General features: G+C 55.9%; 1 protein-coding gene across 13 annotated transcripts in view; it reads right to left on the bottom strand.

Annotated features, from left to right (window-relative positions):
• Window positions 1–12,490: 12,490 nt before the first annotated feature.
• Window positions 12,491–17,665, bottom strand: part of SHANK2 (SH3 and multiple ankyrin repeat domains 2) — a 453,415-nt gene continuing 448,240 nt past the window's right edge. For all 13 annotated transcript variants that reach the window (XM_082749132.1, XM_082749139.1, XM_082749141.1 and 10 more), the window contains one exon: window positions 12,491–16,518. In XM_082749132.1, coding sequence (XP_082605258.1) covers window positions 15,948–16,518 — 571 coding nt within the window. In that variant the 3' untranslated portion in view covers window positions 12,491–15,947. The remainder of the gene's footprint in view (window positions 16,519–17,665) is intronic.

The following is a 17,665-nucleotide window of genomic DNA, read 5'->3' on the forward strand; positions in this document are numbered from 1 at the left end:
CTGGGGAGGGAGAAGGAGGTTTTGGTGTTTGGTCAAGATCTTGATTAAAGGAGATTAACTGAAACTGAGGAAGTGGAAAGGGTGAGCTTGGCAGAACCCCCGAGCGGCCCAGAAAGAATGGAGGAGGAGGTTAGGCCAGATGTTTTCCCAAACTAGCTCAAAGGGTGACCTGAACTCGGGACCACTTGGTAGCCTGCTCACTGAGCAAATAGCGATTTCCTACTATTTCCCCATCTCTTTACTTAGGAATTGGGGACCCGGAGGGCACCTGAGTGGCTCAGTCGTTTCGGCCTCTGCTGTTGGTTCGGATCATGACCCCGGAGCCCCGCATCAAGCTCCCTGCCTAGGAGGGAGTCTGTGTCTCCCCTGCCCCTTCCCCCCACTCATGCTTGCTCTCTCAAATAAATACATAAATATTAAGGAAAAAAAAAAAAAGAATTGGGAATGCAGAGATAAGGACACCGTCTCTGTAGAGAGAGAGAGAGAGAGATAGAAAGCAAAACTGTGGTTCCGGGGGGCTGGAGGTCGGGGGAAGCAGGGAGTGACTGCTCGTGGCTCTGAGGTTTCTTTGTGGGGCCGTGATGTTCAGCATTAGAAACGGGTGCTGCTTGCACAACATTGTGAACGCCCGAAAAGTCACTGAATCGTATGCCGACATGATAAATGGTTTAAGGAAAGGAGAGGCGGTCCCCACCCTGTACTTTGTGGGTGTGGGGACAGATTTCTGATACCATTCGAAAGGCAGGAGTGCCACAGGCATCAGTGGAGGGCGGCTGGGTGGAGTCAGGGACAGGTTCAGGGAGGAGGCCAGGCTTGAGCTGGGGCTTGGTGGGCAAGTACAAGTCAGCCGGGGATCGGGGAGCAGGGTGGTCTGAGCAGAAGCACAGACTGTGTGCGAGCGGGGCCTCGCTGTTGCTGGACACTTGGGCACAGGTGGGTGCAAGCCAGTGATGGGGCCCGGGCTTCACTCTGAGCGCACAGAAGTGATCCCGCCTGTTTTCTGGAAGGTTCAGTTTAGGCATCTGAGCTGTCCGCGTCATGTCAGCACCAAAGTCCTTAAAGACGGATGTCAGAAAGCAAACTAAAGTTTCAGAATTGAACCCTTTGTATTTCAAGGGTCGTTATTCCCTTATGCCCTTGTGTATTGCGAAGGAGGGAAAAAGCCTCATTTCATTTACTGAAAACAAAGAAAACACAGTATTACTTATGCTTGTTTAAAAAAATGTTTTTTCGGGATCCCAAGGGGACTCAGTCGTTGGGTATCGGCCATCGGCTCCGGTCATGATCCCAGGGTTCTGGGATCAACCCCTGCTTCGGGCGCCCTGCTCAGCAGGGAGTCTGCTTCTCCCTCTCCCACTCCCCCTGCTTGTGTTCCCTCTCTTTCCCTGTCTCTCTGTCAAATAAATAGGTAAAATCCTTAAAAATAAATAAATAATTTTAAAAACCTTTTTTTTTTTTTTAACTGGTGGGAATATGGGATTGAAGTTGATCCTGGATTCTGTATTCTGTTCTGTTGATCTGTTTATCTTTCCACCAATACCAGCAGTCTTGGTTACCGCGGCCATGCCGGGGGGGTCTTGAAATTGGGTAGACTGATCTCTCTCAGTTGCTTCTTCTTTTCAGAATTGTCTTAGCTTTTCCAGGTCTTTGCTTTTCCACATACGTTTAGAATAGTCGTTTATATCCACGACAGATCTTGCTGGGATTTTGATGGGATTCCACTGCGCGCGCGTCACGGTCGCCATGCAGCGAGCCTTTGGTATAGAAACGTGGAATTTCCTTCCGTTGATTTGCATCTTGTTTCCTCGATTGCATCAGCAGTTTGTAGTTTTCAGCATCTGAGTCTTACATGGATTTTATCAGATCTCCATCTAAGCATTTAATTTACTTCGGGCAGTTACAAACGCTGTTTCTGTGTTCAGCGTACGCACATCCGCTGCTGGTCTGTAGAAGAAACCCCACTGATTTTTGTCTGTTCATCTTACATCTTGTGACCCTGCTGTGCTCCCTTATAAATCTAGAAAGTGGTGTTGTTTTCTAGATTCCGGGGGATTTTCTGTGCAGGCGTATCACCTGCAGAACGAGACCGTCTTGTCTCTCCCTTCTCAACCTGTATGCCTTTTCTTGTCATACTGCCTTGGCTGCATCATCCAGCAGTAGGTTGACAGTGGTGACAACAGACTTCCTGGTTCCCAGTCTGGGGGAAACCCTCAGTGTTTCCCCATTGAGTGGAGTGTTACTTGTGGGTTTCTGGTAGATGCTCCTTACCCCTTTATAACAGTACTGACTCGGCGTGTCTTCCGGGCCTCCCTTCATCTGTAACCTTCAGTGATGGTGTCCCAGCCGGCCTCGGAGGGGACCCAGTGCTCCAGGACTGTGCCCCTGTGCAGCCCCTCCCCATAGAACAGGGCAGCCCGGGTCGTGATCGGATGCTGGGAAAATGGCGGGGTGTCACCTCCAGTTGTGAGTCCTAGGAGACACCGCGGTTTCTGCCTTGCTGTCTTAGGTCATGGGCTTTCAGGGAAGCTGGCTCTGTCTCGAGGACGCTCAGACAGTCCTCTGGAGAGGTCGGGGCGGTGCGGAGCTCAGGCCTCCTGCCAACAGCCGTGCGAGTGCGCCGCCTTGGAAACGAAAGGTGTCTGTCCCCAGAAAGCCTCCGTCAGCATCTCAGCCGAAGCCTCAGGAGAGGGGCTGAGCCCCTTCGCCTCGCTGAGCAGCTCCCGGGTTCCTGGCCTGCATAAACAGGATGAGAAAATCCGCATTTCCTGCGGTGTTAGGCCACTCAGTTTTGGGGTAACTTACAAAGTAGCAACGTGTCACCAGGGAGACGTTTGGGTTTCTTGTTTGAATCCGGCGAAGAGCAGCTCGGGCTCAGAAAACGTTGCTGCGCTGACGGGCATAGCCTGGCACCCTCTGTGAGGGGACGGCAGTCAGGCCCTGCAAAGACTTAGGAAAATGCAGAGAACGCCCTTTAACTCCCACAGCCCTGCTGGTAAGGACTCATCCTGCTTGTACGCGCAGCTGTGCCTAAAGGCGACGCCCTCCGTACCTGTCCGCGGGGGCCCGTCGGAGAGCGTGGGCCCTCCCCGCCGAGGGGCTGGGCAGCCGGGGAAGAGCAGCCCACCCCCCGGCCTGCCTGGGAACCATCACCAGGATGTGTGGGACCTGACAGAGGCGAGCAGTCCCGGGGGCAGCGGTTGGGCGATGTTGGAAAGCTTTGTTTTTATAGCCAAAAAACCCCCAAGACTAAAAATTGACAGACGAACAGATAAATCAGTTTTGGTATATTCATACAGTGACGTGTGTTCCACTGGGAAGGTGAATGATTTAGAGCCACATCTGTCCTCTCTGATGGGTCTCGAAGTCATATTGGAATCAGCCAGCTGCGGATTCACGACTGCCGGTGATGATCACGCCGGTGACCGTGACGGCCGCCACCTGACTGAGCGGAGTTAAGTGCCGGGCGCTGTTCTCTTTCAGGATTGCTAATTGATTATGCGTGAAGTAGAGATCATTTCTATAAGGTTTTAAACTGTGCCGTATTGGGGCGCCTGGGTGGCTCAGTCGGTTAAGCCTCTGCCTTTGACTCAGGTCATGATCCCGGGGTCCCCGGGTCGAGCCCCGCAGCGGGCTCCCTGCTTAGGGAACCTGCTTCTCCCTCTCCCTCTGCCCCTCTGCTCTCTCTGTCAAATAAATAAATAAAATCTTTAAAAATACACACTAAAGGGGCAGCTGGGTGGTGCAGTCCGTTGACTGCCCGACTCTTGGTTTCAGCTCAGGTCGTGATCTCAGGGTCCCGGGATCCGTCTCCAAGTCAGGCTCCTCTCACCGTGTGGAGTCTGCTTGGGTTCTCTCTCCTCCCTCTGCCCCTCCTGCTCGTGCTCACTTGCTCGCTCTCTCTCTCTCTCTCTCAAATAAATAAATAAATCTCAATAAAAAGAAAATGTGCGTAATACTATGTATTGTTTATGGACACATACGTAAGCGGTGCGCGTGAAGCGGTGCACGTACCAACATGCGCAGAGATGAGAAACGCTACGTCCAGGGCAGAGAAACCGCTGTCCAGGGCAGCGGTTTCCTCTGAGGTGGGGGGAGGGAGGTGGGATTAGGAGGGGGCCCAAGGGGCTTTGAGTGACCCTGTAATGTGTGATGTCGTCAAGGTGGGTGCTGGCTATGGGTGTCCGTCATTCTCCACCCTTTCAGTGTGCCCGGCATGCTTAATAATTTCAACAAGAGCAAGACTAGTACAGAGCAGTGTGTAGAGTGAGCTATATTTGGGTTTTAAAAATGATTCATACGCATATGCTTACAGATGTATGCACCAGGCCGGGAAAAGAATCGCAGGGAATCCTTAATAGGTACAAGTTCTGGGGAGGTGCCCTGGGGTCTGGGGAGCCAGGGGGGAAAGGACACACACTTTTTCCTCATTGTTCTGGATTTCATACCACGTGCATTTTTACCACTCCATTAAAAAGATGCCCCAATCTGTCTTTGCTGTCTTTGCTTATTCCTTTCGGCATGGGCAAGCCAGCATGCGCAAGCCATTTCCCCCTGAGACCTCATTCGCCCCCACGAGTTCCTGGGGCCACCGGGGTCGTCAGTCCATATTTCAGATGAGGACGCTAAGGGGACCAGAGGTTGCACGCCTCGTGGACTAGTGGCTGGTGCCCAGGCGAGGTCCCTCCTTGGGCAGTGAAGCGTGATGGGCGGGTCATTCAGGGCTAGTGTGCCGGCTCCGTGGCATAGGGCGGAAGCGGTCTCAGGCCCATGGTGCCCTCCCTCTGGGCATTCGGCATGGCTAGATAGGCTGTTCTCCGAGGTGTCCCCATGGAGATCTCAGTGACCTGAGGGCCACGGCCCCTGGGAGGGTGGGGTGTGACACGCTCGTGGGGGAGTGTCAGCTGTCCCCTGATGCTGCTCCGCTGGAGGTTTGGGGCAGGTTTGTCTTGTAGGGTTTGCTTTGGAGAAGGCATGGGGGTCACCCGGAGGACCCTGCCCCAGAGCTGCTGATTCTGCTGATGGGGGAAGAGGCAAGAATCTGCATTTCTAACCCGGTCCCTGGTGAGCCCACTGCTGCTGGTCCAGGGACCAGATGTTGACTGAAGACCCTGCCTTAGAGCTTCCTGTCTGTGTGCTATAGACTGATGGAGCCACAGAGGCGAGCCCGGACAGCAGAGGTACAGACTGCCCCCCACCAAAGTCGTGTGTCAGGCTGGACCCCCACAAGCGGCAGCATCAGCTCCGCGGTCTGTCAACCATCCCTCACCCGCTCCGGTCGGATGCGGATGGCGGACGCAAGGCGCAGTTTCTCTGACTTCCCTTAAGACCCGCCCAAGGAGGGTGTTGACCACACAGATTTGGGGCTTCCTCTGTTTTAAAATAAAATAAAAAAGATCCTGAGCAGACAGACCCATTTCGTCTTAGGTGGGCAAACCTTTATCGAGCTCATCTCGTGAACAAGAAAGCAGGCTATTTACTGGGAATGTCTCTGATCGTCATAAATGAATCCGTACTCGTCTCCCCCAAATGATGTAAGACATGCCATTTGCCTGTCCCTGCTACCTGGAAACCCCCAGCTAGTAACCATTTTTGCTTTATAAGCCCGCCTGCAACGCCACACGCCTGAGCTTCCTACCACTTTCAAATTGGAAATCGCCCTGTTTGAGAACAGGTTGTTTCTCCCTCCATCAAGTCTTCATAGAGTAGAGCTCTCGGAATGCTGACGCGTCCTACTGAAACCGGATGCCGGGGAGGAGGCCTGGTAATGTGCTGGCAGACACTCCTGGGAGCCGCAGCGGGGTGAAGTGAGCAGCCCAGACCTGTCTCCCCAGCAGTGCCTGGGGCTTGCTGGAAGGGCAGCGACTTCGTGCCCCAACCTGTTCTGGGGGCCTGGGCTGTACGTGGAGCCCGGAGATGGAGCTCCGTCCCCTGAAGGATTGCAGCCTACAGAAGCGGGACCTCAGAGGGCTCCAGGGAGTGTAAATGGTCCAGCCTCTGCAGGAAACCGTCTGGCGGTTCCTTGACAGTTTCAGCATGGAGTGCCCACACCACCCAGCAATTCCACTCCCAGGACAGGCGCCCCAAAGAACTGAAAACAGGGACTGCCATGTACAGGCATGTTCGCAGCAGCAGTACCCACAGCAGCCAGAAGGTGGAGACAGCCCACACGTCCATCAACCAACAGAGGGAAAACCCAAGTGTGGTCTTCCCCTCCGATGGAATGTTCTTCAGCCATGAGAGGTGTCACCCGCTATCCCATGGATGACCCCTGAAAACAATCATGCATGGTGGGAGAGACCAGACCCGAAAGACCACATACTGTGTGATTCCATTTACGTGAAATGTCCAGAATGGGCAGCTCCACAGAGACCGACTCCCGGTGCCTGGCACCCAGGACGGTGGTGGAGACTGGATCAGGGACAGAGGGCTTCTCTTTGGCAGGATGGAATGGGAGGTGCTGATGGCCGTACAGTGTTGTGAATGTGTTTAATGCCGCTGGACTATACTTTCTTTCCTTGCCTTTTTTTTTTTTTTTTTTTAAGTGGGCTCCATGCCCACTGTGGAGCCCAACACGGGGCTTGAACTCACGACCCTGAGATCAAGACCTGAGCTGACATCAAGCGTCGGACGCTCAATCGACTAGGCCACCCAGGTGCCCCTGGATTATGTACTTTGAAATGCTCAGTGAGGAAAATCTAGCTGGACACTCTGGTGACCCCACTGTCACCTGTCCATACGTTCTCTTTCGCCTTCTGCCTTTTAGCACAGCCGCAGCTTTGTTCCCGGCAGTGCTGTGCCAACCTGACTGCTCGCTTTCCCGGCCTGCCCTGCTTCTAGGGACGGCCTTAGAAGCCACGTGGCCCATGACATGTTGGTAGATGCTTCTGGAACGCGTTGGCTTGCCTGGTGAGGCGAAGCAGACCCAGCGGACATGGTCTTCCCCTCTTCTTCCTGGCCTGGATCACAATGAGACGTGTGGGGCGGCAGCAGCCCTTCGTTGCTGTGAGGCTGACACGTTGGAGGGGGAGGCTGATCTCAGCCTCGGCCATGCTGGGCTTTCTTGTGGACCAAAGCCGGGGTCGGCGGAGGAGCCTCCAGCACTCCCGTATCGGGAACGTCCTGATGCAGGCGCAGGACCTCGACCAGGGGGGCTAAAATTCCTGACCTCCCGGAGCTTACATTTTGGGGTCCTATGGGAAGAATAAAGCACTTCCGGCTTAAGCCACTTTCCACGCGAGTTTCCTTGACCTGCAGCCAAACGCTGTCTTTCACGAACACTGACCCGCTACCGGGCTGCGGTGAACACGCTCCCAGCGGCGTCAGGTTGCCCGGCGCACGCGGCTCGCCCGCCCGGAGCAGGTGTCTCGCTCGCCCCGCAGCTGCCGGCGCAGTCCCACCCCCACGGCGGGCGGGGCGCCCACCTCCCGGCCCCAGGGATTGGCCAAACGCCGCCCCTCCTCTCGTTGGGCCAATCACGATTCCCCCTCCTTTGCCAGTTGTGATTGGTCCTCACGGGGCACGTGCTCAGGGGCCCACTGTCTGTCCTGATTGGCCCGTGCGTGGACCGTGACGGGGGGCACGTGACCGACGGCCCAGCGTCCTTTGCGGCGGAAGAGGCGCGCCGTGGCGGTGTCGGGAGGCGCCGCCATGGCCGCCTCCTTGAAGCGAGGGTCGTGCGGCCCCTCGTGCCCTGTCTGTGCCATGTCTGTGCCCTCGTCCCGCCAGAGCCGTGGCGAAGGCCGCGTCCTCCAGAAGCCGGGCCTGAGGTAGGCGCCCCAGACCCCTGTCCTCCAGAGCTGGGCGGCGCGGCTGAGCCCCTCTCCCCGCCCGGCCGCCCACTGCCCCGTCCGCCTGGGCCCGGTCCCGTTGCTGCTCCCGCAGCGGCCCTGGGAGCTCCGTTGCTCTAGAGGGAGCGGGGCCTGGGATCGCAGGGCGGGGCGGGGGGCACGGGGGGGCACGGGCGGGGGTCCCCGGGGGCGGGGGTCCCAGGGAGCTGTCCAGGCAGGACGGGGAGGGTCGCACGGGGCGGGCGGAGCCCTGTCCCCGGGGGGCGTCGCCGAGGCGGCCTTCCTCCGCCGGGGTGCGCGGGCGGGTGGCTGGGAGGGGGCCGCCGCGGGAGCGCCGGGGCCGCGAGGCCCGGGACTGGCCGCGCACGAGCTTGGGCAGGACGGCGCCGTCTGCCTGGGGCGACCTGCCGGAGGGGCGCGAGCGTCCGGGCGGGGCCAGCCGCGAGCGAGGGCGTCGGCCCCGGGAGAGCCGGCAGCGTGCCGCGGGGCGGGAAGCGGCGCGCACACGCGGAGGAACATTCCAGAAGCCGGGGGTGCCAGCCGCGGGGCGGTCCTGCTGTGGGAGTGGGGCCGAGCAGGGGCCGGCGGCCAGGCGGGCGGGGCGCAGGTGGCCGCCGCGCTGGGGGCCGGGGCTGGCGGCGGAGCTGGGTCCGCGCGGCTGTTTCGGTGCTGCTTGTGCGACTACATCGCGGCCTGCACTTCGCCCTCGCCCTCGCCCTCGCGCCCGCGGGAGGAGCCTTCAGGCGGCCGCCTGCCCTCCCTGCTGCTGCCCGCAGCGGCCAGCAGGGCCAGTGTGGGAGGCGGGGGCTGGGCTTTCCTGGCCCGCCATCCCCAGCGCTGAAGGTTTCGCCCTCGGTGCCCCCAGAGCCTTGATGTCTTTATCAGGACCTTTGTAGTCACGTTTGTACACTCTCGCCGCCAAACGGAGCCCTTATTTTTAGCTCGGGCAGGTGGCAGGCTCCAGCCCCCGGAGGAGGCCCCGCTCTGCGCCGGGGGCTTCACGTTGAGCTTCAAAGCCGGGTGGGCCCGTGAGTCCCGCGTTCAGACCCTTTGTGTAGCCGTGTGCTGACTGCTTACCTGTCGTTCCTTGGCCTTTGTCCTCCGCCGTCGGGGGCGCTTGTGAAGGGGCAGGAAGGGCTGCCCCGGTTCTGCCTGGCGGGAGGAGGCTGTGGGGCGTGGGAGGGACCGCGCTGCTGGGGTTGGGAGCGGCACCCGCGAGCGCCAGCGGCTCGGGCTAGAGGACAGGAGCAGGCCCGGCGGGCTTCAGCCACAAAGGATCCTGCTGGGAGGTTGCTGGGTGGCTCGGGGCCGTGGGAGGAAGAGTCTGGGCGGATGGGGGGCTGGGAAGGACAGGGCCCAGGGCGGCTCTGCTCCCCTGGGGAGGATTGCCAGGCCTCAGGATGAACGGTCCCAGCTGCCAGCAGGCCGCGGCTGAGAGCCTCCGCTTCCTCACCAGCGAAGGACATGGTCCTGTTTTCCACACTGGCCTCACAGAGTCCTGAGAGAATTTAAGCAGGTGCCGCACATCTCTGAGCTGTGGGCCTCTTGCAGATATCTAGTTTTTGAGAATCCCTGTGATCCCGAGGTCCTGGCTTCCCTGATCCCCCTTGAGGGCAGTGGCATAAGCAGGTTACCTCTGAGTTAAATCTCTCTCCACACCCCGGTGAATGAGCTGGGAGGAACCCCCACCTTGCCCAGCCTCCTGGGCCCCTGGCCCTGCACAGATGACTTTGGAGGGGCAGAGCAGGTGTGTGTCGTTGTCATGAGTCGTAGACCCTGACCCCACCAGCAGTTCTAGGGCGCTTGATGGGGGTTCTCTTCCCTGCCGATGGGTGTAGCCCTGGAGGTTCCACAGCAAACCCCGGTTCTGCTGTCATCGTGGACCTTGGCAAGACTTCACTTCCTATAAACCGGGGCTTTCCGTGTCTACTGCAGGGCTGTTGGACACTCAGTGGATGCCTCGTCAAGTGCCCCTGGGAGATGTACTGTTATTTCTAGCTTGGGATACCTCTTGGGACCATGCATGGAAATAATCTGACCTCTGCCTTCTGCTGTGCTTTCCTCCTGCTCTCTGGGCCCTGGGGTTTGAAGAACACACGTAAGTACCTGTAAGCTCCTTGGCAAGACAGACTACAAGCAGGCAGTGGCAGGAAGGCTCGATGGCTAGGAGCAGAGGACAGGTGTGCTGCCACCAGATGTAGCTGAGATCAGCTGTCTTTGCACTCAGACCCGTTCTCCTGGCTGCCCTGAAGGCCAGCCCGAGATTGCTCTGGTTCTCATCGCCTATGGGGCCCAGGACTTGCCTGCCCGTCCACATTGTCTGGTGGCTACAGTTGGCACTGGGCACACCCCTGTGACTCGGGACACATACATGCTTCCAGCCAAGGCAGCAGCGCCATGTGGAATGGAGACCCCCAGGAAACCCCACTGTCTCTCCCAAACCACCTTGTTCAGATTCTTGGCTACATTTGTGGCCTGAAATGAGTAAGTTTGGATCTCCAATTGACTTTGGCCGGGTACACAGCAGCACTGATGCTAGTCTTCTGAAATAAGCAGATACAGCCTGTGAAGGTCTTCTCCCCAAGACACGTGTTTGGCAGAGAGCCCAGAGACATGGCAGTGGACACGGCACAGGGTGCCTCTGTGCCTCTCGACTAGCTGAGCTGTCCCCTACTCCCACTCGGGCTGTGATGACTGTGGCCCCAAAGGCAGGGTGGCGGCTCCTGCCATGCTCTCTACACCCCAGACAGCTTCTAAGATGACCAAGGCCCTCGCATAACTTGTGGCACAGGGAATGTAGCGCCGTTGGGCCAGAATTCGGGTACTCCTATATCATTTTTCTTTTCCAAGAGAAATGGACTGTGTACTGGCGTGTCTTTCATTTGTAAACATTGCAAATAGTTCTGGGATGAGAGACCTCAGTCACTAGCAACAAGTATTTGGTTAATTTTTAACAAAATCTGAGAACAGTCAACACTGCTGACTCTGAGAAGCCGCCCACCAAGTGCTGCCGGGGCAACACGCCACCAGGGAGGCAGGCGGCTGCCCAGGACGCCTGCCAGGATGCCCTTCTCCGACGTGGGGACTCACACACTGTGTGTTAAGTCAGCGAGAACACTGCTGGTGGTAGAGCAGAGAGCCCTTCTGATGGAAAATCAACTGATAACACAGTCTTATTTCAATTTTCTCTTTATTGTTTAAGCGACTGTGTGTGTTCCACAGTCTTAGGATGGAGGCCTCAGAATCACGTGTACTCTTCTCAACATTTCAGTTCTTGAATCGGTTTTTACTTTACGTTGTGCATTGATATGGGCTTCTCAGTTCAGAAAACAAGGCACTAGAACTATTTTATCAGCTACATTAATACAGTGAAGGTATATTTATCCTTTCATTAAATATACAGCATTTGAATACAATATGGTTTTATGCAGATTAGGTTCAAAACACCCAAGGCACACACTTTATTTTTTTTTCCTTTTTTTCATTTCTGTATTTATTTGAAGGCTCATATTAAAGTTTCAGAATTGCTATAAACAGAGTTCCAGAGTAGAAGCAATGGACAGTGATTGTTGTCATTTTAAACACAGAAACAATAAAGACTGAAATGCAGACACATGTTACAAGAACAGTAAAGAAAGAAAATCATGGATACAGTGTGGACTGGAAACTGAAGCGGTCGGGCCTGCTGGCGTCAGAGGGCCAGATTTGGGAATGACCCGGGTCCCCACGGAGCGCGGCTGCCCCCAGCACAGTCGCGCTGTGCTCCCCCAGGTGCCGTGGGATTTCCACCTATTCCCTGGGTACACGGACAGCTACAAGCACAGACAGATGCTCCAGTGCCCTGGCTGGTAACACGCCTCAAAGAAAGTACATGTCAAAAAAAAAGTCTTCCGTCTTTTTCCTTAGGACAGACTGGTACATTTTCCCAGAAGCGGTCTAGAAGAAACCATTGGAGGTGATGGAAGTGGTTAAGTCTGGGAGAGACCACCGGACAGTGAGGCGGGAGGCCTAAGGGAGGGTGAACTAGGCCGGATAGGAGGATTCAGACTTTTCATGGACACAGAAACACAGCAGCTGCTGTTTGAGTGGAGCGTGTGCCAACATAGAGGCCACTGGCCGGGAACTAAGGACATCAGGTATTCATCGATGAGACCAGAGATGAGGTTCAGTGTTTAAAACATACTTCTCTACAGACAAAGGGATAGCCCATGTCTTTCTGGCTCAGTTCTCAGCCAAAAGACGCAAATTCTCTTGCCCCAAGCCTCAGTGCCTACTTGCTGACCAAAATGTGGCTGGCTGCATGTTAACCAGAGAGGCCGCCCGGCTCTGCAACCCCACAGCCTGGCGGGAAGATGACAAGCAGGTGGGGGCGCAGGGGACCCCCTCGGCGCCACCCCCACTTCCATCCCAAACCAAAGGAAGGCCAGGCCTCAGCTGGGCTCTTCCAGGAGCGCGCAGACGTGCGCACTGACACGGACGCGGCTCTGAAATTGTGCGTGCTTCCGTCCGTGCCGTGAGGGGAGGGAGCCCAGGCGGACGGGCTCCACGAAGGGAGGGCTCTTACTCTTTGAAGAAGGGAGGTACCTGGTCAGCCTCACGGAGGTACAGAGGTGATGACGTTCAAAGAGCCTGCGTCAGATTGCAAGTCGGCAACTCCGGGCTCACGCAGACGGCTTTCACTGTGTGCAATCAGAGCCACACCCTTAGTGCAATCGCATGTTTATTTTTCTTACAGTAATTTTGGTTGCCGTACAAGAGATTGAAGGATCAGGAGGAAGTGCACGTTACAGGAGCTTGGTTTTTGTTTTGTTTTGTTTTGTTTTTTAAAATAAAGTTTAAAAGGAATAAAAGCACAAAAGTAACAGCAACACAGATAATGCGAACACAAGTTACACAAACCATAGTGTGAAACATATTAGTTTCCAAAAAAACAAAAAAAAAATTTGTTAATGGGAAAAAAAAAATCCGTATTTGTGGCCCACACACACAAAGTCATTGCCGGATCACCTGGTAATGCTTGCTTGTTCAGTTAACTCAGAAAAAAAAAAAAATCCCCATTTTACTAACTGAAGTACCACAAATAACCCACTTTGTGATATGTAGAGTTCAGCAGGTCAACAGTCACACTGCGTCAGTCTGTAGTACATGAGCTGACCTAGAATGTGGCGGAGCCCCTGGAGCGGGCGTCTCCGCGGGGGGTACAGGGCTTACAGTTGGAGAGTTTGGTTTCGCATACACAATGTTACAGACAATAGGCATGGAAATGCAATTTATTTAAATTACAGTAGATAACAAAAGTTGATCTTAAAACCCAGAATAGTATTAACATGATCTTTATATGAGCAGTTTGACTCGTGTCCCACCTCCCACCATTGAGGGGGTCATGGGATAGGGCCTGGTCCTAACCTGTCTGGGGGGGCGGGGGAGAGCAGCGGGTGGCGGTCTCGGGAGGAACTATTGCTTTCTGTAGCAACACCATCGAATAGGGCTAGAGATGGGTTCATCTTGGCAACATGTGTTACTCTGTTGGTCAGTGCAGGTTCTGCGGGGTCCTGTGACTTTTCTAGAATAAGACAAGGCAAAAATAAGTGACTGCCTGGCTTTTTTTTTTTTTTTTTGTCGTGCAGTCTGCTTGCTTCAGATAAGTTGCCCGTGGCTGGACAGCTCTCTAAGAAAGGGCGTGGCAGCCAGAGTCCAGTGAACCTGAAGCCACCAGGTGGCATCCTAGCAGCGCCTTCCCTTCCTGCGCTTGCTCTCATGCTGGGTGTCGCCCGGCACGGAGCGTGGAGGTAATGCCGAGCAGTAGACAGAGGAGGGAAAAGCCAGGGTGAGCGGTGCACTGACTGGATTTTGCTCTATCACCAAATGGAAGACAAATAATGGCCCAGCCACCACCTTTTCGTTTTCTGAACACTCGCAGGTGGCCTCAGCAGGCCACCTGTTCGTCCCTGGTGCACCCCACGACCGTGGGATCGCAGGTGTGTGGGACAGAATCGTCTTCGTATTCAATTGATTTCACGTTGGATCGGGGCATTCTCAGATACAGATTGCCCTGCAGAAGGGTGTGGAACAGAGGAAGGTCCAAAACTCAGTTTCCAATTCAGGGGCATGTGGCTGGAAAAAGTTTGCGCGCGTGTGTGTGTTGTGTGTGTGGGTGATGCATGTTTGTTTTTGGAGAAACTGCTGCGTTGTGAATCGTAACCACTTTTGAAGAAGTAACTGTCCTTCGATGACGAAGTTCTAGCAAAGATAGAAAATATAACACAGCTCTGCTGGTTCAGATGCATCCAAATAAGGTTGATTTAAAAAGGTCATACTTTTATAATCCCACAGAAATAGTATTATTAAATCACAAAAGTTTTTTTTTTCTTTAACTTTCTAGCACTGAAGTGGCACAAAGGCTGCCGAGTAGACCAGCCACTTTTTTTTTTCTTAAAATATTGTGCTTATAAACTATCTGTACAACTATTTAAACTTGCAGTAAAGAAAGAGATTTTAAATTGCTAAATTTTATGTGTTCATTCTAGAGCTGTTCCAGACCTAATCAGACACTTGATTGTGAGCATAAAGAAAAGAAAGGAAAAAAAAATCATGTTTTTATAATTAGAGATGGGCTAGACTAGTTCTGAAATCATAATAAAAGCCAAAACCTGCGGTTCGAGTTCCTTCCAAGTGTGGGAGAATGTGCTAGAAGCCTGGCTGGATGTCTGGTGGCCCCTGGGCAGGCGGCAACCTCCCTTGGAAGCTGGAGGTAATGTTACTGGTGAGGGGACTCCAGGGAGGAGAACAGGCACAGCCCAGAAAAGCCTCATGGGAGGGGCCTGGTGCAGCCCGGGGAAGCCTCCCTGGCTGGTCTTTGTTCATTTGTCTGCCTGCCCCCTCGCCCTGCAGCCCCCCGTGTGTTCTAAACCCTGAGTCCGGTCTAGACGCCATACCCTCCGTGTGCTCAAGAAGCCTGTTGTAGGACAAACTGGTGGGCTGTGCGGACAGTTGGAGACAAAGGGGGAGGGCCCCCAAGTACCATCTTCCCTGGCCTCAGAGAGCAGAGGGGCTGTCTCGGCAGAGATGCTCACCCGGGCCGGGCTGGGAACTGACATCATGGCGCCTCACCAGCTCCCGGGGAAGATGCGGTCTCCTTTGCCGCGGCACGAGCCCCCCGTTCACCTCGTGTCCCGCCCTCGTGTGAAAAGTGGACGCTCACCTGCTCTGATCTTTGCAGAATGCAGCACACTTGCAGTTAAAAAAAAATGTCGTGAAAGGCAGAGAATCCCTTTCTCACCGTCCTGGAGACACTCTTGGCAGATGACTCACTGCTCTTCCCCTCGAGGAGACTTGGGACCCAGGCCGCTGCACACTGGCTGCTTCCCGTGGCCAGGTCTCCCCTCCTCCTTGGAATCGTGACTTTGTGCTTTGACTAACTCCATGTGACATCTGTTTGGCCACTTTGGAATTATGCTAATAGATTTGCAGAAAGAAAGCAAGCAAGCTATGCAAAGCTGGGCACGATCCCATTTAGACTCCCCACCACTGCCAAGAGCTTCATGGCCGAAGAACCACGGACGCACCTCGCAGGAGGAGATGGGGTAATGAATCCAGAGGAAAAAAAGATTCTCTACCTTTCGGGCCCAAGAAGGGGCACCGGACAGATTACTCTGGGGTGTTTTACCGCAAGCGAAGTAGAGGAAAGAAAGGAGCAAGTGAGCATTGAGAACCCTCCCGGAGGCCACAGACTGCGGCGGGCCTGGGGTGGTGACAGCTGCCCGGAAAGCAGAGGGAGGTCTCAGGAGGCATCTAGAGGACACTGGTGTCTGCAAGAGCGAGGGTCCCGTGCTAAGTCGACGGGGGCGTCCCCGGGGCGTGGCATCGTGAGGTCACCTGCATGCTGGGAGGCAAGCCGGGCCTCTCCCTTGTGGTGCAGAACTCCCTCCCCGTGTCCCCTGCTGCACAGAAACAGCCCGGGAAGCCCACATGGAGATTGGGGGCGTTTCAAGGCCTTCGCTCAGCCACACCTGGACACACTCGGCATTTCTTTGGGTACCAGGAGACACACCCGTGGAGTGGGGTTGGTGCTCGCAGACCATGCTTGGCTGCCCAAATATTTCAGTAGAAGCCCATCTCTACTTATAACAAGGAGTCTGTGAAGGTACAGAGCAGCCACCCTTATCTGTCCAGCAGCTGTTTCAAAGCCCTTTCTATGTTCATCCTGTGCCCGACCCGAGTCACCCCGAGATCTATTAGGTCTTCCTTCTGAAGGTTTGGTAGGTGACTGCCATCAATCTCATTGTCCATGAAGGTCTCTTTATGCTCACCCAAGTTTAGACTTTCCAGCCAATCCGCCACGTCTGGTTTAGTCCACAGGTGCACAGGCTTAGTCGTAAAAGGCTTATTTGAGATTGGCTGTTGCAGTATTGAGGGGGATGGCGACCTGCTGCGGCCCGCCGGGTTCAAGCCAAACAGGTCCCCAGATGGGGGCTGGCTTGGAAGGCTGAAGACCTCTGAGAGAGTGGGAGAAGGAGTGGCAGCAGCAGCAGAGAGGGGGGCGGGCAGGATCTCTTTGCTCAGCTCTGTTGGCGACACCACAGGGCTTGGGGCACGTCTTGTTCCTGAGGTCCTGCTCTCAAAGTCCGTAGGCCGGCTCTGCAGAGTGATGGGCTGCGAGGTCCCCGGGCGAACCGTGAAGGTCACCGTCGTGCTCCGCGTCCCTGAGACGGTGCTCATGACCTCTGGACTTCTGAAACAGCAACAACAGAGACAACAGTCACAAGCCGGGTCACGGTCCGGGTCAGCGGGATGCCAACCGCCAAGGGCGCGGGGGCGGGCGGGGGCAGGGGGACACTCTAAAGGCGGCTGCGCTGGCAGTGAGCAGATGACTTGCCATGCCAGGACCAGGGCAGTGAGGAGGGGAGCAGGAGCCAGAGTTCGGAGAAGACACCACAGCACACCAAGGCCACCTACTCACCTGGCCCCACGCAAGGGCCGCCACCTGGCCGGGTTGGTGGCGGGGTTGGGGGGGCCTGCGCCTGGGCCTGCGCCGTGCGAGCAGGGTGCGCCAGACCGGCACGGCCGGGGAGGCACTGCTGAGGGCTCACTCGAAGACATGAGGACGGGGCCTGCATGAGGTTCTGTTCCCGGGGTGAGCTGTGGCTGGTGACGTCACCAGTACATCACCCGTAAGAGGAAAGGACTACTTTTGTCTCCATTTCGGGGTGGAGAAGGCAGAGCAGCCTTGGAGAGAGACCCTCCCTCTTAACCGCCTGTCAGGCCTTGGGCTTTTCGGCTTGAAAGGCCAAGTGCAGGGAAGGGCCCCTTGCAGCCGGCCCAGTTGCCGTGAGTGGGGAGGCCCACACCCACTTGGGGGCACTCGGGGTTTGATGAAGCTTTCCATCCACGGACCCTGCGAACGAGCAGTAATTGGCCAGAGCGCAGTCTCTACTGACCCAAAGGGCTAACGCGGCCCTGCGGCGAATTTGTCCGGTGTCGGCGGGGCCGTGGGTCGCGGAATGGAGCGGGCGCGCTAACGCGCTTCCTCTCCCCGCACGAAGGCGGTGTGGGAGCTGTGAGTGTGTACGATCCTCACCGGAAGGCAGGAATCTGAAAGGACCGCCGTTCTCCCAAGCGGCCAGGGGAGATCTTGGAGCCCCCCGTGTCCTTCCTGCTCCGGCAGGGCAGGTGAAGCCCCAGCGGTCAGAGTGGGGGTACACTTGTGCCTCTGAGGTTTGGCCTTGACGGGCCCCCAGGAGAAGGCTGAAGGGAGGAGACGGAGTCTTGGTGCCAGGGACGTCTCTGGTCTCTGCTCCCTCCCTAGTTCTGGCCAAGGCCCACGGCAGGCTTTCCAACCGAAACGGAATAGCCACACCTCTGGGTTCTGGTTTGCGCTC

Source organism: Mustela nivalis (assembly GCF_964662115.1).
Source record: "Mustela nivalis genome assembly, chromosome: 9".
Lineage (NCBI taxonomy): Eukaryota > Metazoa > Chordata > Mammalia > Carnivora > Mustelidae > Mustela > Mustela nivalis.